This window comes from Eublepharis macularius, chromosome 4 (assembly GCF_028583425.1).
Source record: "Eublepharis macularius isolate TG4126 chromosome 4, MPM_Emac_v1.0, whole genome shotgun sequence".
Lineage (NCBI taxonomy): Eukaryota > Metazoa > Chordata > Lepidosauria > Squamata > Eublepharidae > Eublepharis > Eublepharis macularius.
Window position 1 is genome coordinate 74,679,292 of NC_072793.1, and position 23,378 is coordinate 74,702,669.

The window sequence follows — 23,378 nt, forward strand, 5'->3', positions numbered from 1 at the left end:
ACTTTACAGAATAGAAACAGCCATTTTTAAAGAATATTAATCTTAACTAAAATACTCTAGCCACAATGTCAGTAATAGTGATATGATTTCCAAGGCAAGTTTATAACAGCTGGAACTATCTCACATAATTTTTGGTGGTTTTCTAGCAAAAATGCTGTTAAGGTATTTGGAGGGAACTCTTCCCTCAGAGTAAAATGCTTTGCCTTATCCCATCCCTCCCTATTGGTTTCAATGCGCAATGCCTCAGAACAGAAAACTTCTCAGCAGGAAGTCTTTTCTGCTCTCCCAAGGGAGAGGAGAGGAAAAAATACTCGAACCCTGGACTCCTGCACTTGGAAGGAAAAGGTAAGAGAGAGAGAGATTAGAAATGGATGGAGCACTCAGGAGAGAGAGGTAGGATTTACTGGGTCTAACAATATCACATTTCTTCAGTAGAAACTGAGTCCTTCTGACTACATCTATCATGAACAGCGAGCTTACTGAAGGGGGTAAGAACTTGACCCTGAGGACCCATTCCTATTCTTCCCCTGTGAAGCAAGGTTGAAGCTTAACCTGAGATTCATCTTAATTTTCTGACAAGAGGATGGAGAAGTAAAAATTGCTAGGTATGCAACTTAGAATTTAGTAGTAGTTAACTTGGCATTTACCTGCAAGCCAAATCCTTAGTCAAGTTCACAGCCTTCCCAAAGTGTTTGTGTGGACCTGGCCTAGCATACAGAGCTGGGTATCAGGTAATGTCTGATCTGTAAGCCAGCAGGTTTGCCAGTTCCAGTTTTAGCCATAAGCTTGCTAGGTGGCTTCAGGCAAGCCACTCTCTCTTAGCACACCATCTCCCCATCTCCAGTATGAGGATAAAAAATATTGGTCTACTTTTTGGGGCTGATGTAAGAATCTCTATCAAAACAATTTACATATTCAAACTGCTCCTATCCAGTCCTGTTTATTAGGTAACCTGGACCTAAGGCAGCTCCTATTCTGCAGAAATCAATTTGTTTTCTGAGAAAATGGCAATGCTAGGGCAAGGGGACAACATCAATGTCTGCCCAAGATTGACAAGGCAGAAATGACAGGATGACTCAACCAAATCCTGCCTTGTGCCTGAAACAGGCTGTAACACATACTACAACATACTTTTTTGTCTTCCTCTCTAGCAACACATTCCCTATCACTATCTTGCATTTTCCAGGCATTATGAACAGATTTTCTCTGTTACTCTTGGCATCTGAATTAACTATACTATGCTGTGACCTAAGAGTTCATAAGTGTTGTTCTTTGAAAGCTCAGAGGAACAATTTATTGTCCCTCACCTGCTTCTTGAAGTGGAGAAAGTGCTAAGCTTTCGTCCTTGGAAAGGAAGTGATTTTGAAAGCACAGTTTTTCAAGGATCCTTTAGGGAAGTTTATGCATACTGCTTCCTTTTCAGACACAGAAAAGAAAGTGGTTTAAGGAGGGTAAAAGCTTGTGATACATCAGAAAGAACTCAAATTAAGTTGACTTAAGGAGAAGCTTCACTCTCTCTCACGCACACAGGCATGCAATACTTTAACAGACTTGCAGTGCCATCCTAAACAGAGTTACACCCTTCACAGTCAATGGGCTTAGAAGAATGTAACTGCTGAGGATTGCTGTGCCTGACTAGCACAGCACAACAACTTAGTGCTAGCTTGAGACATTTGTTTTAAAGCTCTGATTTCTAATTAGAAACAAAAATTAAAAAATGGCCAATAGCTGTGTTTAAAAAACAAATGCCCAACCCAGGGATCAAGAACTCCAGTAGTAACTAATCATTAATCTAAGGGAAAGCCCTTTATAATTGCTCCCTGCTTCAGACATCTTCAAAATCTACAACTGTAATTACTTGATTGGATCCCACCAAATAGATTCTCCTTCACAAAGCTTCTGTGCAGATGGAAAGCTATGAAATATGAATTAGAACCAGCAGCACCCCAATTAACTATTTTCCAGTTTATCTACTTTTTAAAAGGCTTGGTTTGTGTGGTATCATAGAAACACAACCCATTTTAAGTGCTTATTTCATAGCAAGTCTTTACAACCAGCTGCTGTATGTTATAGACACCCCAGTATATTAGTATGAATGGTATTTTATCTGTTATGGATTCATTAATTTTAAATACATGTAAAATATAAGATAAAGTGCAAGTAGCTAATGTGCAGGTTCAACATTGTGAAATCACAATGTGAGGCAAATTTCAGATATATTTCTTGCACAAAAATAATGGCTGGCTTGAATGAGAAAATATTAGTCAAATTCCAAATTTGCATGATAGCTTCTTTTTCACCCTTACTCTAACCAAAAATCCTTGTGGTTGATAGGTGCACTGGAATCTCATTATCTGAATGTTAATATACCTGACAGCTCTGACTTCATCAAAAGTCTGATTAGATTTATTTATGACTTTGGAGGTGGAGATTTCACATCTTGAGCAAAACCATCTCTCTCATTTTAAAACACTTTGTCTTTTTTTACTTCACCAAGATGAAGTCATAACTTTGAGAATTCAGTTACTAACAGCTAACAGATGACACATTGAACAACAGCCAGTTTTTTCAACACAAAAACTTTCAACAAAAGAAAAGTAAAGAGTTGCTGGAAAAGTGTAAAAGTCAACCCCTGATCCAAAAGAAATCTAAAAATCATCTCTAGAAACTAAAGAAGCAAGTATGCTGGTATAATCCCAATGAGAAATCCCAGTGCTATGGCTATGAAATTATGGCTAATTTAAGATGAAAGATTTTCTTTTCGTTTAAAAAGGCTTGTTCTACTTATGTTTTACTGAATTATAAAAATGTTACATTATTCTGGAAGGTTTAAATCCAGTATCTATTATTACTGTGAAATTCTAAGCAGAGTATGCCCATTGATTTCAATGGTCTTAGGCTGGAGTAACTGTGTTTAGGATTTCACAGTTAGTTTTATACATTCCTTTCCTTGGACATTCCTTGCAATCCTCATTGGAATTTCTACTCATTAACACTATAGAGAGAGAGAGTTACTTGACATCTCTTTCCCTACGTATACTCCCTTACATTTAGACTTAGACTTTCCTTTCTGGAAATTTGATTCAGTTCAGTCTGAGGATAGTTATTACATTAGTAAATCCTCTTTTTCCTCTGGTTATCTGCCAAAGAACTGTAACCATGCCAGATTGTTGAAAGTTTTACATTTGTGCAATTAAAGATGACCGACTGATGCTTACCCAGAACATATACTGTGGTTAAACAAGCCATTTCCAATTAGGACTTTTTGAAACTACTCAAACTTTAGCTTTGTATTTTCTACCTTTTCACACTTAATCATACAATCCATCATTTTTGTAGGACTCTCCGGTTGTGTGTCTCTCAGATGCTTTGAAGCGCCAAGTTACATCTTGAACCTTACAAAATGATTAATCTAAAGAACGCAGCCTCAAGAATGATCAGAAATTGAAGTCGAATGTAAAGGCAGTCTGTTTTCAGAACAGGAAGTCAAAGCCATCTTGCAATTTTCTTACTTAGCTTTGTCTGTTGTGTGTGTGTGTGTGTAAAATGGTGTTTCCTTTGCCTACCAGTTTACACTTTGCTGTTACTCTTAACAGTTTACACATGCCCTTTTCTTTTAAATACATTTAAACATGATTAGTCTAACTACTGCCAGATGTTGCTTGAGTGAATGCAGCATATATGTTTTGGCTTGTCTGGTTTACAACACTGGACAGACCTAATGCCTTACAATGTTGTCTTGGCTTATTCTCTGACATGTGAAAGCATTCGTTATAAACCTGCATTTACACAAATTAAAATAGAATGAAGCTGTATACTAACCATGTAACACATACACACCTTGTGTGCAATGGGAGCTAGAGAATACCAACAACAATATAAAAGGATGAGATAACCTGTTCTTAATTTGGAGTGCAATGCTGATGATGGCTTTTCATATTTTGTGCTGAAGCAGAGTAATAAGCAAGTGGTACAGAGATATCCAGCACAATCCTAAACATAGTTAGACCAGTCTAATCCCATTGAAATCAATGGGGTTAGATTGGAGTAACTCAATTAAGGATTGCACTGTTAAGCTACATTAGAGACTGACACATGAAAGCGATGTTGCAAATGGCTATGAAATTAGTCCATGAGCTTGAGGAGCTGCACCTGGTAAACCCAGTAATGCAAGTCCTGTGTGCACTGGAGGCGCTTTTGTAGATCAAAGTTGCAAACGAGAGCTTCATGCACATCGTGGATTCTCAGGGCTGACTGGCAGACAAAACAGCCCAAACTCATGGGTCTCTTTTCTTTGCAATTCACACCTCTGAAAGAGTCCTGCTGTGGTGTGTCATGAGCCTCAATATTTCATAGGCCATGCCTTGGATGATTTTACCAATTTTTCAGAAAGGTTATTATGGCTTTATTGCTTCACTGAGCTTTAGTATCATAGAGGATGCCACTACAGATCCTTTTAACACTTTTTGGAACTACCATTATATTTTAAGAAGTGAATAAATATTGGGGTGGAGCCAACCAACCTCTGCATAGCCTTCCTTCACCTTAAGGGGCTCTTCATCCAACAGAAGAACCACATAAGTTAGAGGAAAACTTCAAACTTGAGCCAAAATGTAAGGTGAGTTATAAATATTTTAATAAATTAATGAATAAACAAACTCAGTGGGGTAGAGTAGGATCCACCCCACCAATAACATTTTTATAATACTCCATTAGATACAGACATGCAAGAAATTTACAGCAGTTTGTAAATATACATAATCTCCACTCCAACCAATAAAGTAAGTTTGGTTTTATCAGTACGGTCTGCACTTGTGAGGGAAAAAAGGACAATAAAAGAAAACTTATAATTAATATTCTTATAATATACCATCCCCCAAAGAATTAGGCTTGTGTTATTTCCACTTCTTCAAAAGAAGAGACAAAAAAGAGAGGGTCAAAATTCTTTTCTTTTAATGCTTATGAACTACTAAACATAAAGAAGTTCTGTTTTTCCAAACAGGATATAAAGAAGAGGGTGAATCACAAGCTGTAAGTATGAACACAAAGAACAAATGAGGTAAATAAAATAGTTAACTAATAAGAAAGAAGGATGCCGCATTAAAAAGACAACAGTTGAAGTCTCACCCAATAATCAATACTAATGTACTGCTAAAAGACCCAAGAGTCAAATATTACATTTAGAAACAGTCTTGCTGGGTATCTATCAAGGGAAAAATAAATCAAACCAAAATCAATGGTATAATTTATGTTTTTAACTCTGTTCTTACAAGTCATCCATTAAAAAAAAAGAGAGACATTATACTCTACGGAGACTCCTGAACCTACTGTGAACAGTTCCAGATACCACACAAAAATGTTAACTATTGACCTAGAGGGAAGAGAGTAATACCCCAATCACAAAACATTTACATGTTTACCTATCAACAGTGCTGCAGTTATTGCTATCATCATAATATGATTTCTAAAGATTGAAGAGGTCCTTATTTTCAGGGAAAACAACCCAGCTATTGCTTGTAGCATGCTAACTTCTAGGGAAAAAATGAAGTTACATCAGTTTGTCCAGTATAAAATATGTGACCTGCATCTGAAAGATGGCAAAAGATGGTTCTCCTCTCTCATTCAGCTAAAAAAGAAACACAGAAAACAGCTACACTGGTTACCGAGCATTGGAGGAAAATAAACATCCGTATGATTTTACAAATAATGTTTAAAATATAACCAATAATATCAGCAAATATATTCAAAGAGTTAAGGATAAAAACAAAATAATTCGGACAGAAACCAAAAAAATGATCAACACTTAGAAGATTCAGGACAGTCATAATTGAAATGAACTGAAAACTCTATTCAGTGAATTTACAAGACTGGAACTGAAAACTGACAGACTTTCTAGCGTTGCCAGCCTCCAAGTGTAGGAAAATATAGCAGAGATTGTGCAAAGATTGCGCATTGGAAATAATGAGAATATAATTTTTTAATAATGGCAGTATGAAGGGAAAGCATTATTTGTAGTGTAGTGCTGTTATATGTTGTTGTTGTTTTTTCTTTCCTTCCCCTGCCCCCTTCTTTCCCTTTGTACTGTTAGTTAATGTAAGTAACAAAAAAATAAAAAAAATTCAAAAAAAAAAGGAGGAAATAATGAGAATAGATTCACACACACACACTCCAGTGTAGCTCTGTAAGAATACTTTACTAACGGATAAAAATTAGGGTTACATTTGGAGAAAATAATAAATTGCTAAGCTGACTATATCTTGCTAGTAAAGTGACTTAGAGACAAGAAGTGAAGTGAAGAAGTGAACAAAGAGCAATAAAACTTCAGTACATAGCATCAATTAATTGCCCCCAATAAACAAACTGCCCAATAGAAAATCCTAAGCCTACTTCATTATGCTTAGTGACTCTCCTTTCTATGGCGGGAATCTTATTAGAAGCTCTAATGGTTACATTCAAAGTATGTTTACTAATTAAGTAGGTAACACAAACAGTTTAACTCTTTTATGACTGAAATGAAAACACTTGCTAAATTCCCACACCAAGTGGAGCCTGGTGATCCTCCAGAATTACATCTGATTTCCAGAGTACAGAAATCAGTTCCCATGGAGAAAAAGGCTACTGAACTCCATGACATTATGCCCATTCCCAAACCCTGCCTTCCCCAGGCTCTACCCCCAAATCTCCAGGAATTTCCCATCTCAGAGCTGGCAATACTAACACTTTCACGGGTTTCAACTATGAAGTTTAACAGAGCAAGATTCTTTAAGTAAATGGGTAGCACCCAATCAGTATTTTAAAAGTTTAATTACAAAAATGGAAATTTTATTCATTCGAATTATATTTGCTGGGGTCATCCATGCAACTGGCAATGAGCAGTCCTGAACCCTGTCTCAACAGTCCTGCTTTTCTTGCTGTGTCACTTCTTTTGTAATTCTCTTTTGTAATTTCCTTCCTAACATCTCTGCTTGGTCCATCTCTCTTGATGCCATTGGCTGACCTGCTGTCATAACAGACAATCATTCCTCCAGCAAGAGAGTCCCAAAAGGCTGCCTGGCACTAGACCTACAATCCACTTTGTAACATTAGACGATCTCAAGCAGACCAGAGATGTCATGGCTCCTGTAGCTGGCTCAGCTGTTCCGTGATGTCATAAAGAGACTTGCAAGCCTAGGGCCTACCAACTGCATTTTTAGGAGCAACAGCAAACCCTTAGAAGTAGAATTTCAGGATCCATGATTAACCTTTTCTAAAATCAGTATATATACTATACGAGCTTGATACTCGTGCTTCGCTACGGTATTTAACTACTTTAAATCCAGTTATAATACTTATGGGAATGTAACATTTTTTGTTTGTGTTTTTTTTAGTTGGTTTTGTAGTATAATAGCATAGTACTTAAGCTTTGCAAAGATGTTTGAATAAAGCAAAGCGTGTTGAGGGGATAAGGTGCGGAATGTTGTGAGACCCAATCAGCCCACATATGCAAATGACCTTGAAAGGCTGGCCCAATCAGGGAAGAGTGGCCGAGCTAACAGTGGGCGGGGGTGCAAGCAGGCAGCAGCCTCCTAGCCACACAGGGGAGCTGTATCCCTTTGGGAAAACATATGTTGCCCCCTTTTACCCTCTTAGGGGGCAAATTTCTTTAAATCCCTTCTTAGTGGGTGTTTACATCATGAAAGGACCGTTCTCACCAAATTTCATGTTTCTAGGTCCCGGGGTTTGGGCTGGGCATTGATGAGTCAGTCAGGACACTTGTCTTTATATATATAGATTAATAACACTGACTTTTGAATGATACTATACTGATGAAAACAGGTTGAGTTGTTTTGGAGCTTTTTACTGGAAACCAACAATTTTTGCTGCTTAGATATGAGCCAACCTATGTATGGCCACTTTGGGCCAAAATTGCTGAAAGATAAGCAATCAGGAAGGACATAATATACAATTAAAAAATTACTGCTAGAATAGGCTAGGTACCACAAAGCTTGGCCATGCTCAGGGGGCTTTCTGAACAGCAGGTAACCATAACATGGGACAAAGTGGTATCAAAGGGAGAGGGGTTGATAGACCACAAGCCCAAAGATCCTTTGAACACGCTGAACTAATTGATGGGCCTTTTTTAAAAAAATAATAAATCCCAACCCCAGTCACTAATATGGCCTATTAAATTCCACTTTACTCTGAAGAAATATAGTTCAAGTGAATGTAAAGACTAATGTTTGACTTTTGATCCACATATTTAGTTACAATAAAAATGTCAGAAAAGGTGAAAGAAAATCATTTAAAACGTAAGTGGCTTTATAGTGTAATCCTAGGAAGTGCAATCCTAAATCTTTTTATGATTCTGCCATTAATTACAAGTATTGGACATACACTTCATCAAGCAGAATTGTCTTAAGTGACCTGTGATCTTATTGTTTCAGCTGGATTTTGATTTCTAGGGCTCAGCTGGAAAATAAAAAATTTAGTTTTTATACTCCAGATTTATGGGGCTACAGATGCCTATTTTTGTTTTGCATTGTTACTCACCCTAAACCTTCTATACAGCTCAGGCTACACATTCACATGCATGTGTCGTATAATAGCAAGTACATCAAATATGCCAGAGGTCACTGTAATGAATTTTTCATTGCTTCACACACACACACCCTCTCCCTCCTTACATGCAATCTACAAATAACATTCAAAATCTTGGAACTACATTCTACTTTAAATCTAATTATGTTTTATTGTAAAATGCAATGTCTGCAGCTACTACCTCTTAAAAAGAAAAGTCTGTACTAAAATATGTGTTTTAAGAAACAGGGTCAGTGTGTATAAATTATTACATTTTTTCCTGAGTAGAATAAAAAGAGAACAGAATGGAACAGCAGTTATGTGCTACAAATTCTGGCACCCAACACTTGGGCTGAATGGTTAACCATACCAACTGGAGAGGCTTTTATTATTCAGGCACTCAATGAGTTGGGACAGGCTTCCACATTGAAAACAAATCATGACTAAATGGCAAGAAAATGTTTTGTTGGAGGATCTGAAATTCCGCTGGTGATGTCATAAAGCATGAGAACAAAGCTTAAAAGTCACCAGAACCCAGAGAAGGAGCTGAGGCTCTGGAATTCTAAAAAGTGTTTGTTTTAAATTTTACAAAATGAGTGGACTAGCAATAAAATACAGTTGTAGAAAAATGTTAATGGAAAGAGCAGACATTTTAAAGTTTCTGCCTACCTGGGTTTTGTGAAAGTGTAAAACAATGTAAATCAAAGTAACTTTTTGCAGAAAGAGGGGATACAGTAGATCACCTGCTGTTTTATAAACTTCTCTTTTTCCTCATTTGCCATAGCTATGTTTTCTATGTGAAGCAGCCTACTGATAAAAATTCCCACAAGCTACCTTTGAACTATGCTTATAAATATGCTTATAAATATTCTCTCCAGCATGCATGTTGAAAAGAAGCTTGCAGACCCTTTTGTTTAGTACACAGAGCTACCCCCTGCACACACGCACGCACGCACGCACACACACACGGCCAGACTGAGATGAGCCCTTGAAGCAGTGGCAGAACCACTGGGGCTCAGTTTGCTCCCTATGCACCTGCCTGGTCAAGTACAGCTCTTGTTTCCCCCCACCTCTTTTATTTCCTAGCAGATAAACATCTTTACAGGCAGATAGTGTACTTAGACTACCTCTGGCTTTTCCATTTTTCATATTTTGAACTTAAAGAACCCTTTTTTTAAAATAGAGAAATGACAACCTGCTATATCATTTGGCATCTGAATGATACAGTTCAGACATAACAACAAACCATGGATTATTATTATGTGAATAAGCCTGAGAGACTCAGATATTTTTATTAGTTACCATGCACTGCATCTTTGGATAGAGGCTGTAAAGCTAAGAACACTTTCCTGGATGTCAGCATCACTGAATAAAAGAGGACATACTTCTAAGTAGACCTGCTTAGGATTGCTCTCAAACTTATGAAAGATCTTCGTCAAAATGGTTATCTGTTCAAGCGAAAAAGGACAAGAGAACTACTTTATGAACTGACTGAAAACTGAGAGATTTTCTTAGGTACTGTGTGCTTTACTAGATTTGTACTGAGATGTCAATTGAACAGTGGGAGACTGGATCTGAAACGTCTGCTAGATTATAGGACACTTCTTTATCTGTTTTAATACAGAACCACCACCAATAAGAAAAACTGCAGAAGTGCGCATGACAAATCCACAGGATCATACTGGTACAAAAGTACCAACAGAGTTCAGCCACATATGGAAAACAGAGTTCTACCAGTATACGGTCTGAATTACATTTTGGGCATTTGTGTTGTTAACCTGGGTTAGTAGGTTTCGTTTTTCAGACAGCATCTTCTACCTCTAATAATAGTTGGCATATATGATGTTATTCTTTTTTGCTTTGTGATACCAGCACACTGGATTAGGGCCCCGCAACGGCAATAGGGTGTTTCCATTTGGGTCATTAGCTGGCCCAGTTCTGTTTTCATTTACTAAAAATTAAGTTTTTAACAGTGCAATCCAAAGCAGGAATACAACTAAATCCACTGAAGTCAATTGGCTTAGAAGGGTGCAATTCTACTTAGAACTACACTGTTAAGTCTTATAAGACAGGATTTTCCTGCCCTCCTTTCTAGGACAGAAGGTTTTTGCTATTATGTTATCAAATCCAGTGATTAAATTAAAAGTGTGTGAACCCCTCCTCTCATTACAGAGGTTTCAGAAGATTCCAAGAGGGTCCCCCAATATTCCAAAGCCTGCATCTCTGCATTGCATCTTTCTGTGGTAAGGTGCTGAATTGTGGAAGGAGATCTGGCCTCCAGCGCGGTTTATTTATTTATTTAGAAAAATTTCATGCTTCCTCTCCACAAGTTTGCTTAAGCTGGCTTACAAGTAAAAGTACCATAAAATCATCATAAATTATCATTATAAAAATCAAAACAAGCCATTAAAAACAAGCCAGGAACATAAAACAACATAAAATTCATAATTCAAACCTCAGACCTGATGCAGACCATGAATCAGCTAAAAGATGAAACCCCTCAGATAAAAGCCTGGGTTAAAAAAAATGTTTTGGCCTGGCACCTGATATATATTATGGTAGGCAACAGGCGAGCCAAGGTACATTTGAGCATGTAATCAGACAGAGATGCTTACACCAGAACAAAACTTCAGTCCAGTAGAAATAAGAAAATATCAGAGATGTTCTTTAGGTTAACAGAAATAATCAAGCCAATCAAGGTAACTGGAGGAGTTTGTCCTTGCAAAAATATCAAGTTTACAGTTACTATATTCGTTTTTAGTCTCCATATTGTTTCTCTGTTAAGGAACAGAAACATAACTCATCATAAGAACATTTACTTAGAACTTTGTGAACAGTGAGGTGTGTGTTTATTTATTTATATCAAACATTCATTAGCCGTCTTTCCACCATGCAGGAACTCAAGGCAGCTTACAATATAAATCAAGTAACAAATAATAAAATGAATTAAAAAAAATTAAAAATATAGTTCAGGACTGCCAATGAACACAGACAGATCTTCAGCTTCCTCCAGAAGATCAGCAGCAAGGCGGCTAGATGCACCCCTGTGGGGATGTTGTTCCATACTCATGGGACTGCCACTGTACCAACCAGGTGAGCTTCTTTAGCTGATGGGACACTCCCTGTGATCGTAATTCCTGGCCAGGAACATATGGGAGAAGACAGTCCTTCAAATACTATGGTCCCAAGCCATTAAGGCTTTAAAGTCCCAAACCAATACACTGAATGGTGCCCAAGAGCGGATTGGTAGCCGATGTAATTGCTGTAATATCAGGATCACATATTCCCAATAGCTGGCACCAACCAGCAGTCTAGCAGCAGCATTCTCTTCCAGTTGCAGCTTCTGAATGTTCTTCAAGGATAGCCCCAAGCAGAGTTCATGGCAGCAGTCCAATCTAGATATAACTAAGGCATGGATTACTGTGGCTAAATCTGACTGAGCCAGGAACAGATGAAGCTGACACACCAACTGAAGCGGGGCAAAATCGTTATGAATCACTGCAGCCACCTGGTTTTCTAAGGTGACTGCTAAGTCGAGCAACACTCCCAAGCTGTGAACATGGCTTTTCAAGAGAAGTATAACCCTGTCCAAGGCAGAAGAGATCTCAAGTTCCTGGTCTGCCTTTCTATTAACTTGTAGATGATCCTGAAACATGCTTGAATTGTGGGATTGTTGTGTGCAAGAAATTCATGTCAAGAATTAAGAGCATCTGTTTTAACCACTCTTGACAATTTAAAACTTCTGTCACTGCTGCCTAGACAGACAATATGTTATGGACAAATGTTTCCCAGGCAGTTGCAGTCTACTTTGGTACAGAAGAGGCCTGCACAGAAAACCTTTGTAATCTGTTTATATTATTTTGCCCTACATTAAGGGATCCATTACTTCCCTCTCTAACTACTTTACAGTGGTAAATTATTTAACCAGCTAGGAAACTGTGAGCATTGATTTCTAGAGTTTGCATATTTATTGTGCACTGCAACAATGGCTTTTTATAAATGCTGTGCACATATTAAGAAAAGTAATTCACTATCCAGAATGAAACACAGGACGTATTGTGCAGGCTCCTCTACAGGGTGAGGAGGACACTCTGCTAGGCTTTGGCTATAAGATGGAAGCTACTGCCACTGCGGAAACAGCATTTGGGCAGAGTTCTGCAACAAATAGTCTAGGAACCTTCACAGTATATCCAACGTCCAAATTTCTTAAAAGTTAGAGGACATTCTGTGTCTGGCTTCAGACACACTAGTCTCCCCTCCCTGCAGCCACCTACACTGGCTTCCAAGCTGGTCCTAGAGGCACCACCCACCAATGGAGCACTCCTAACATCTTGGCTACTCCTCCCTGCCCCAGTAGCCAATGGAAAGAGAAGACTCCTCAGGCTGACCCAGTCAATGGAGAGAGTATGAAAGAGGCCCTTGAATGGGCAGAAGGCAGGCAACAGTAACCTGCTGGATGCAGTCAGGATGGGGAGCCAGGGTATATCCTGCTGGCAACACAGAGCCCTAGGAGAGCATTCTACAAGGCCCTGAGGGGATGGGGATGCACTGGGATGAGGAGGACGAGCCCCAGGAATGGGAGGGGCTGGCTGAAACCCTCGGGAAATCCCACTGGCCAGTGGGGCTCTGGGACCACCCATGGAGGAGGCACAGGGGGAGGGGGAAGGGATAAAGGACGCTGAAACCTAGGCCAGGGAGAAAGAAGATCAGATCTCTTATCACCTTCCACCATCCAAGTGTCAGTGCCTGGAAGAGGTTTGCCCTCCAGAGTGCCCTTTCTGCCAGGAACGTTTGGCAGAACGTTTGGCAGGCAGATCTTAGAACAAGGGAGGAAGGGGTTTATGGCATCCTCACAGGAGCAGCCTAGCTTCCTCTCACTCACGCTCACCTAGGCTCCCTTCAGCTTCCTTCATGGTTTGCCCTGCTCACCCCCCTTTTGCAGGGCCACCCTGAGTGGTGGGCCTGCAAGCCTATCCCCCTGCCTCTGGGCCTTCCCCCAGCTGCTCCAGGATTTCCTGCAGGGTGGGACTGGCTTGCCCCTTCCATGCAAGTTGGCCTGGACACGGCACCTGTGCGGTTGCTGGCAGCCACCTCCTGATTCCTTGCTGAATCGGTGTCACTTGGGCCTTCCTGTGGCCTGCCGGGGCTGGCTGTCCCCACTGGGTGGAGTAGCAGGTTTGCTTGTGGCTGTTGCAGATGCTCCACCTGTGGGGATGAGTCACCTGGCACCTAATTTATCCCCACAATCCAGTAGCTGTTGTCATGGGGCGGGTCCCCTTGCTCCTGAGCCATTTGTTGCATCCTCGGCCAGCCCATCTGCTGGATTGCCTCTCAGCCCTGGGCTGACTGGAACTGGGCTGTCTGAAGGAGCTGGTAAGGCCAGGGATGGGGATCTCTCTGACCCTGGGCATCTCTCTTGGTTACTGAGAGGTGCTGAAGGCACCAGGTGAAGCAACCCCCTTTCCTCCTAGTTTGAGGCCTGTGGACCCCCTTGCTGGAGAAACATGGAGGATGCTGAACATGGCCAGGAAGGGCTTAACACTCTGCTGTGCTTCAGTTCCACTCCCCATGCTCCCTGATGGCAGGAAATGGGTTGTTCTTTTTGTATTTAGGGGGAGAAGGAGCCTCCCCCTTCTGTAGCTGTCCAACAGTCCACTACATGTGCCAAAGAAACAGATGCAACATAATCATATGAAACAAACTCACTCAGGGGCATGATCTATCTGCATTGCAGACCAAGTGGCCACACATGACGGATATGTTTATGGTTCAACAGCACCCCATTTACTGCTCCCACATGGTCCCTTCAGCCTGATACTTGTTATGCTTGAACCCCATGTACATCTCCCATATTTTCTGCCATTCTTTGGGCATGCTGGGACATTCAGCAGCTGAGCACCTGCTCAGTGCAGGAACTCCAATTCCCTCCACATGGCAAGACCCCCAAGCAATGGTGCAATGCTTCTTCCCAGTAGGCCACTGCTGATGGACTCTTCCTACTTGCTCTGCCCCCTCAGGACTCATTGCCACAATCAGGTGGCCTTCAGATATAGTCATGAAGGAGTGCCACATAGCTGCACTTGAATGGGCAGAGCCAACTACTGATAATGATTCAATGGGAAGACAACAGAGCTCCTTGTGGTTGTTGTGGGTTTTCCAGGCTGTATTGCCGTGGTCTTGGCATTGTAGTTCCTGATGTTTCGCCAGCAGCTGTGGCTGGCATCTTCAGAGGTGTAGCACCAAAAGACAGAGATCTCTCAGTGTCATCCACCCAGAGCTCCTTGTATTTGCCCCAGGGCTCTTATTGTACACATCAGTCTACCCTACAATGAGGGGGCAGTTGAGTTCCCTATGTGCCTTCCCTGCTGTGTCCTGAATGTCGACAGTACCAGGTTCTTGCCAAGGAAGTGTGCCAGTATCAGCACATGCTGGTTGTCTGTTTCCATAAATGGCTAATATGGGGTATTATCAGCATACTAGTCCATGATTAGTGAGTTGTGGAGGGGTTGCAATTGCTCTACTCTTTGAATCTTGGAACTGGGGCTTTTTGCACATATATCCCATCCGCTGAGTGAGCACAAGATATCAGCCAGCGGTGCCTTGTCAGTGATGCACCAGCTCCTGGGGCTTGGGTTTGAGTTACCAGATTTCTGCAGCTCTTCAGAACATTTCATCAACAGAAATGTTAAGAGTGGACCCAAGTAACTGCTGTATTTTAAGAATCATATGTGCCTACAGGAAAACAAGCAGTTGAACAGATACTATATGGAGACCCTTGAGTGTGAATTCACGTAAAAGAAATTACATATGGGATTAAGCTTCCTTTTTGTCCTTCTATCAGAAGTGTGAACGTGTCACATGTGTGATTTGCCACACCTGCCACAAACACTTCTATAGGCTGGGCTTGGTTGAAACAGTTGAGTTGTCAAGACTCATGACAAAAAATGAGAGCTGAATACCACACATTGCATACAATCAGCTTGAACAGTGCTAGTTTTACTTTCCTATTCAGGACATTTACTATGGGCAATTTTTATCATTTAGGTTCTCATATTATTTAAATTGCCTAACCTGATTTACATATGCAGGAGGGCAAAATGAGAGAAGGTAGTGGAATGGAGAGCCAGTTTGGTGTAGTGGTAAAGAGCGTGGGACTCTGTCTGGAGAACCGGGTTTGATTCCCCACTCCTCCACTTGAAGCCAGCTGGGTGACTTTGGGTCAGTCACAGCTTCTAGGAACATTTCAGCCCTACCCACCTCACAGGGTGAGTATTCTTGTGGGGATAATAATAGCATACTTTGTAAACCACTCTGGGTGGGCGTTAAGTTGTCCTGAAGGGCAGTATATAAAGCGAATGTTATTATTATTATTTTAATTGCTAATGGACAATCACATTCTAGTATACGCTCTTCTATATTAAAAGTTCTTGCAAAGAGAGCCCTAGCGTAGTTCGGAATGAAAAGGGTCAGAAGCGTTCTCCCTGCTTTTTGCATGGAGGAGTTTCTGTGAAGGAGAATTCAAAGCTGTGATCCATTCAAGTGGTGCATTTCATTCTACCATGTCAGTGTTCTACCACATAATTCTTTGGCATGTGTACGCCATGCTTTAATTACCAAGACGATAGACAAGCTACACTTACATCTTAGTGACTCCTCCTCTCCCCCTCCCTGAGAGTTTAGATTTGTGTCTGTATGCTTTAATTTACTCAGCGTCACTTCAGTAACTTTCACCTTTTCTCTACTATGCTTGTTAATATGGATACCACCTGCACGTAGCAGTGATTATTTAACACTGTTTGTCTTCTTTATAAAGATCATGACTGCAGGCCAATGTTAACATTATAGCTCCACTTCTGCATGGAGGCACTTCACACAGTAGCCTTCACACTTTAGTTGGCTCTGTATAGTGCTAGAAAAGAGTGCCAGTGCTAGAGAAGGATTTTTTTTTGGCAGCTTCCACTCAGTGGCTATAAAGATTAAATAGGCTCCCAGACCTCATTTTGTCGAATGCAAGTATACTCCACTTATAATAACTATAGTAAAAAGCATGCAGCTGAATTAAATGCAGAAAATGTAGAAATCAAAACCAAACTTCACAGTTAGACAATTCTTTTAAAATAGAGAGGGAAATCAAAATGTCCCAATTGTACAATATCAGAATTTTCAAAAAGCTGTTCTCTTGGGTTTTTTGATTGATTAATATACTGCCAATTATGCAAAAGTAGCTTCATTGGAGATAATTTTACCCTAATTTAAGGGCTAATTAATGATAGTAGCAATAACCAGATAGTGTATTTTTAATGCACAATGTACTTTAGAACCGCTATTTTGGTTGCCCTTGTAGTGATTTGTTATTTTTTTTTCAAATGCAGATTGCCACATATAGTTCTATCAGAACAGACACAAAAGCATTAAACAACACTTAGGCAGTGACTCTTACTGTCAATACTGCACATGTGTACAACTTATGCATCACAAAAGGCTCAACTGAAAGCCTAATTATCTTAGTGAGAATCCACTGCAAATGGAACTTCGACTAGAGAGTTTAGAACAGTTCAAGCCTATGGTGGTACACTAGTTCCAAGATAAAGAAAATCAAATCTTGATATCAATTATGGATTTTTATACATTATAAATTTAGTTTCACTCAAGGCAGAACTTTTTATATTTTCAGTTATTCTTCTTTTGAATTTTTGTTTAATTATTTTTTACAATGCAACCATTAAGGTAGCAGCTTTAAGTGTGAGACTTGCACAGGCAGAAAGGGGCTGCTGAACCCAATCCTCTTGTGCCCTTTTCCAATGAAAGTCATGAAATGTTTTCTCCCCAACCCCAGCTGTTTTGTATTGTCGAAGGCTTTCACGGCCGGAGAACGATGGTTGTTGGGGGTTTTCCGGGCTGTATTGCCGTGGTCTTGGCATTGTAGTTCCTGATGTTTCGCCAGCAGCTGTGGCTGGCATCTTCAGAGGTGTAGCACCAAAAGACAGAGATCTCTCAGTGAGATCTGAGAGACTGAGAGATCTCTGTCTTTTGGTGCTACACCTCTGAAGATGCCAGCCACAGCTGCTGGCGAAACGTCAGGAACTACAATGCCAAGACCACGGCAATACAGCCCGGAAAACCCCCAACACCCAGCTGTTTTCTTCTACTTCTACTTCCAATTGCAGCTTCAGCAGCTGCCTTGTAGAGAAATAATTCAGAGTTTTAAAAAAATCCAAAAGAGCAATCACTAAACTATATGTAACATGGAGTTCTATTCTCAGATTAAGCATTTTTTTTAATTATTGAGCCACTCTTTTTTGCATATTCTGTAAATCTTCTTTGTTTATATTCTTGGCTCTTGCAAACTTACCAGTAAGGTATTCCAGTACAGCTGCCATATACACTGGAGCACCAACTCCAATTCTGTATTTCGGATGACCTTTCTTAATATAACGTAACATTCGTCCTACAGGGAATATGACCCCAGCTTTTGCTGAGCGAGAGGTCTTGGTTGACTTCTTCTTTCCACCCCTACTGGACATTTTCTTTGTAATAGGTCTGGCTCAGCACACTAGAAACAAAGGAAAAGATTACAAATTAGGTCTATTGTAAGTTACTTTTCAAATAGCTAATGACATTTTCACAGTCTTTTAAAGCATCACTGACAAAATGAGACAAGCAGATATGTGAAGGCACTGTAAGTTCCTCTGTAATGATGCAGTTTTATCTACAGTAGTGGAGCTCTTCATGCTTTGTCAGCAAATAAAATACTAAAACAAAATACTGAAAGGTACCTATGGACAAGGCTGTGTGCATTCCACAGGCTACCAGCTGGCTTTCTCGCTCATTCTTAGCCACTTCCTTTTCTTATTACATTTTTCATCCACATGGTTTTTGTCCATAAAGATCACATGATCCTCAGCAGAGATCAAAGGGGACCCCCCTCCCTTTTTGACCAGCAGAAAAACTGGTTGTATCCAATCTATTGCTCACACTATCATGATTTAAGTGTGAATGGGACAGAATTTAGCACCCTGAAAAAGTCAATACTAATTTTTAGAAAGCAAGTTTCTAGTCCTCATGACAGAAAGAATACCTGGAGAACTTACCAGAGAGCTATAGGAGTCATTGTAATTGGGGAATGAGGCTTCAGCTGTTTGCAGCTGTTTGCCCTTCACCGTAACTAGCAGAAACAAAGTAAATTATGCAAAGCAAATATGAGTAATGTTAATGTGCATATTAAAAACAGGCCTCAGCATTGAATGAATGAATGAATGAATGAATGAATGAATGAATGAATGAATGAATGAATGAATGAATGAATGGTTCAGTGGAGAGCAAAAGGCACTTTGCAGATGGTCAAAGGCTCTCTGGTCATCATTACGGTTCACACATTGCAGAACTAAGTTTGAGCCCTGAAAACAGACTCCATGGCTATACACCAATGAGGCCTGACAACAAGTTAACACTTCATTTATCTCTTTAGGAAAGGGTAAAGAGGTGCAATTAAGCAGCCTACTGGGGTCTGAAACAGTGGAATCTATCTCCCCATCAATCATGCTGTTCAACTTCATTCTTCTACAAGAGTTCCATAAACTTCAGTATGACAACTTCCTTCCTACAAATATAATTGGACTCGACACCCATGACTGATGTCCAACAATCGCATGTTAATTTACTACCCTACCCAGATTTGTTGCTGATAGTTCTGCCAAATGTCTGTCATGTTTTTTGTGTTTTTGCAAGAATATAGGTATTAAATTAAAATGTTCAAAAAGTCCTTGGAGAGTGTGGTTTACAAGCTCACAAACCATAGCTCTTCTGGGGGCTAGCGGTTTAGAAAACTAGTTCAAATTCCTAAACCTTTGATTTCCTGTAAAACAAGCCTGTAGTGGCTTTTCCCTTCACCCTATGGAGAGAGACAGCTTTATAAACAAAGTTTATAAAGGAAAACTCAGTGGTATGTATTAGCCACAGGAAAATCTCCTTCTGACCCCAACCTGGCCTGGTACAAAGGGGAGTCTTCACAGAGCTCCCCCCACCCCATCTTCTCTCAAAGCATTTCCCCCTGCAGCTGTTATTAAATCATCATGTCTGTGTTTTGAATTTTGTGTGCATTTTCTCTGTGTTGGCTATTTGTCCCTTTATTGTCTCGTTCCTCTTGCTTCTATGGTCTCTCTGTGCACAAGAACCTATCAATATTTGTGTCATGCACCTCAGCTGTCACAAAGCAAAGTAAAAGCAAGTTCGCCTAACCCAAACTGACAGTTTGCAATGTGATTTCTGATCTGTGCTGACATGTTAGAGAAGCTTTAAAAACAAATGTTTAACTACTATATACACTCCAGATCAGCAGTCTTTGACTTTTTAAGGCCCAGGAGTCAGACCCACTGAGCTGCAAGCCAATGATAGGAACTGAAGTCAGATGTGTGACAGGAGAATGAGCCATAGATTTATAACCTCACTGAGGTCAAGGGGAGGCAGGGGAGTGCCCGTGGCTCAGTGGTAAGCATCAAGTAGTAGGTGATGTGGAAGACCTTTGACTGAGACTCTGGAGAGCTGCTGCTCATACTGTCCAAGTAGACAATACTGGCCTTGATGGACTAATGGTTTGATTCAATGTAAGATGCCTTTATGTATTCAAGATCAGAATCACAAGCAGCACACCCAGTGAGTCAAAGACAGGAAACACAAACCGAGTACCAGGAGGTAACCTGTAGTGAGCAGCAAGTCAAAGCATGGAGGGATCCTTAAACTACTGATCATACCTATCTATCCTGCTGCTCCTCTGGGCAGGAGGAATGGCACCCATGCTCTCTATGCATGTGTACAAACCACATTTGATCTTACAAAAAATGGGGGGGGGCAGCTCTATAAGGACGCACAACCCACTCCATGTGTTAAGACCACTTGTCTAGGTTGGCAATATTTAATACTGGAATCTTAATTTTTGACCCTTGCATAAAAGAGGAGCTGAAACTCAGAGCATGGAACAGCTCGTATCATGTAAACAAAAGACACATGATCAGTTTTTATACAGATTGCAGAGGCCCAAAGAATCTCATACTGCCAAAAGGAAAAAAGAACATGAAATGATATTTTGAAAAGTTAATCAAATTTTCAGAGCCATTTTATATTTCTTTATTTATAAATATTACATATTTAGACATAATAGGTTTTAAATGTACAATATAAAATTTTAAAAATAAATGTGTCGAATACTTGCACAACCAAGGTGCTCTCCTCAGGGAGCATGGACTGGCTGCAGTTCCCATCTGAGTATAAGCACATGATGGCAAGCGCATGGTTGCCTCTGAGTGAAATGCTCCTCAGTCTATCTTAATGGTGTCATTTTATATATCAGCAGCACTACACCTTTAGTAAGAAATCCAAGCAAAGGTGGCCTTGGTGATGCTGCAGGTAGGAGAATCAAGGTCTAATACAAACTCACCTGTCCTTAAGGCACCCAAGTCACTATCTGAGCTACAGTGCTGGGAGCTCAGGGTCTGGAGGTCGCAGTAATTTTTAAAGCTCAGTTCTCAGGTACCCCATGGTAAGGAAGAGTTTTTTTTAGAAAATCACTGGGAGCTTCAGACCAGAATTCCTGCTACATATCTGGTGCGGTCCTCTCTATTTCACAGTAATGAAATTAGACTGTTATAGTGGGATCCTGTTACATTTCTTATTAAATGCCATGTCCCCTTGATAGCATTGGTTTATATTATGAAATCCACCTTGAGTCTCAGTGAGAAAGGCAGGCTATAAATATAAATAAAGTTGTTTCATTCTTCCTTTTCCAGAATGTGCTAGAACTATAACTTGCACAGTATTAAAAATCTGACAATCTATCTAGCTTTGGTTCTTCTTAAAAGCAAGAAAAGCAATGGAAGGGCTGAAATGATTAAATTAAAAATATAAATAAACCTGCCTACTCAAGATTTACCTGCAATTCTTAGAATTGCTTATCTCAGTGAAGTGTTACACACAATTCACAACTTTTCAGCAACTTTTGAGGAATCATGGTAAAGAAAAACGCACAAAGAGTAAGATGCGAGTCCATCCTCCCTTCGATTTTCTCACAAAGCAAAATACAAAAATCCAACCCAGTAAAACACAACTTTATCCATATAAGTAACAGGTCTCTATTAACCATCCAGCTAATTATGGCTTGAAAGATGGCTGTTACAATAAGTAAGACCACAAAAACCTTCGGGAACAGAGCATTCTAATATACTTCATGTCCAGCTAATGCAAGTCTAGCCCTTTAACTGACATTTTTACATTTGACTTTCAAACCATATCTTTCAATTCCATTACATTAAAAAAGCCCTTTATAAATGAAAAATTATAAGCATCTGTCAGTCACAAAGAATGAGCTGATTTATTAACAAGGGTTATGAACTGGGATGTCCCTTGGGCCAGTCACACTCTCTCAGTCTAACCTACCTCACTGGGGTGTTGTGAGGAAAAAATGTAGAAGAGGAAGGTAGTGTAAACCACCTTGAGTGCCAGTGAGAGAAAAGTGGAGTATAAATGAAGTAAATAAAAAGATAAAGGATTGCCATTACTTAAAATTATAAAAACGGTGGAAAGGGTAAGTTTTGTAATATTTTCTTGTTAATAATCATATGGCAAATCATTCACGAAGCTATCAGCTCTACCATTTTTCTCATAGTACCATAGGGTTGACCTACAGGAAGCAGAAAATTGCTGCAGCAAATCTCCTTGTTCACTGTTCTGAATTTTTCCTTCACGTTCAGAATGGAGATTGTATCAAATATATTTGTTGGTAGCCACTTCTACTTTCTGTAAGCCAACATTTGCTGCTAGCAAAAGCAATAATGTTGAAAAGTTACGCATACATCCTGGAAAAATGTCAGCCCGTGTGTCTCACTCAACCTGTGGGTGAATATATACATGCATGCATACACCCACTATGGTTGCAACGGTATGGCTATTCACATCAATTGGACCTTACAGTTGATGTACTGCTTAAATTCTGATTATTAGTCATGGATGCCTCTGCAGCAGTATCAGTAAAACAGCATCATAACTGACATGCATAACTGACAGTGCACAGTTTATTAGTATTTGCTTTGTAAACTCTCTCATGTAGTGTTCATTAATGAACACTATATTCTGCACACAAAGAGTTTCTTTGTATTCAGACCCTTTCACCAGGCACATGTTATAAGCATGTAATTCAATCGTTTCTGTGCAGATAGTTTCATGTAGGTAGCTATGGTGGTCTGCAGCAAGATTTGAATCCAGTAGCAATTAGTCTTTAAGGTGCTATTGCGGTTTCTGTGCAGCAAACTATGGATTCTGTAACTTTTCAGATGGTGCCATAAGAAGGTGCTGCTGCATCAGAAATCCTGTACAAGGCCTCTATCCACAGAACAATCCTCTCCAGCACTCCTCATACGTTTCTTCTCCACACAGTCTCCAACTCTTCTTTTTCTCATTACTATGCCTTCCTTTCCAACTTACACTACCCATGATGAGAAACACCAATATAATACAACAGATTTAGATATTCTGGATGCCCAGAAAACTGGGATTCAGGATCTAAAAATCCAGGCATACGTACTTGCCAATAGATCAGAAACAGTGAACAAAGTTTAGGGAGATGAGAATGTAATTAAATTCACACAATGTTATGTCTGTAAACTTTTAAAATACTAGCATCTGCTACAGCAGCATCTCAGATCAGATCATATTTCTCCAAAATGGACAGAAGAGTTTAGGCAATTAATGCTGACCTTCTACTTCCTAAGGAGCTGGTGTAGAGATGCCACTGGAAAAAACATGGGCAGTTGAAGACTTTGTGACAGTTTCAC

The 23,378-nt window shown here is 40.0% G+C and overlaps 1 protein-coding gene across 8 annotated transcripts in view; it reads right to left on the reverse strand.

The window, feature by feature from the left end:
- LOC129327475 (core histone macro-H2A.1) overlaps positions 1–23,378 on the reverse strand; it is a 55,485-nt gene that overhangs the window by 26,725 nt on the left and 5,382 nt on the right. For all 8 annotated transcript variants that reach the window (XR_008596830.1, XR_008596829.1, XR_008596828.1 and 5 more), the window contains exon 2: positions 17,909–18,109. Coding sequence is in view for 5 of the 8 variants with exons in the window: in XM_054976164.1 (XP_054832139.1) it covers positions 17,909–18,080 (172 nt within the window). In the remaining 3 variants the exon portion in view is untranslated. The remainder of the gene's footprint in view (positions 1–17,908; positions 18,110–23,378) is intronic.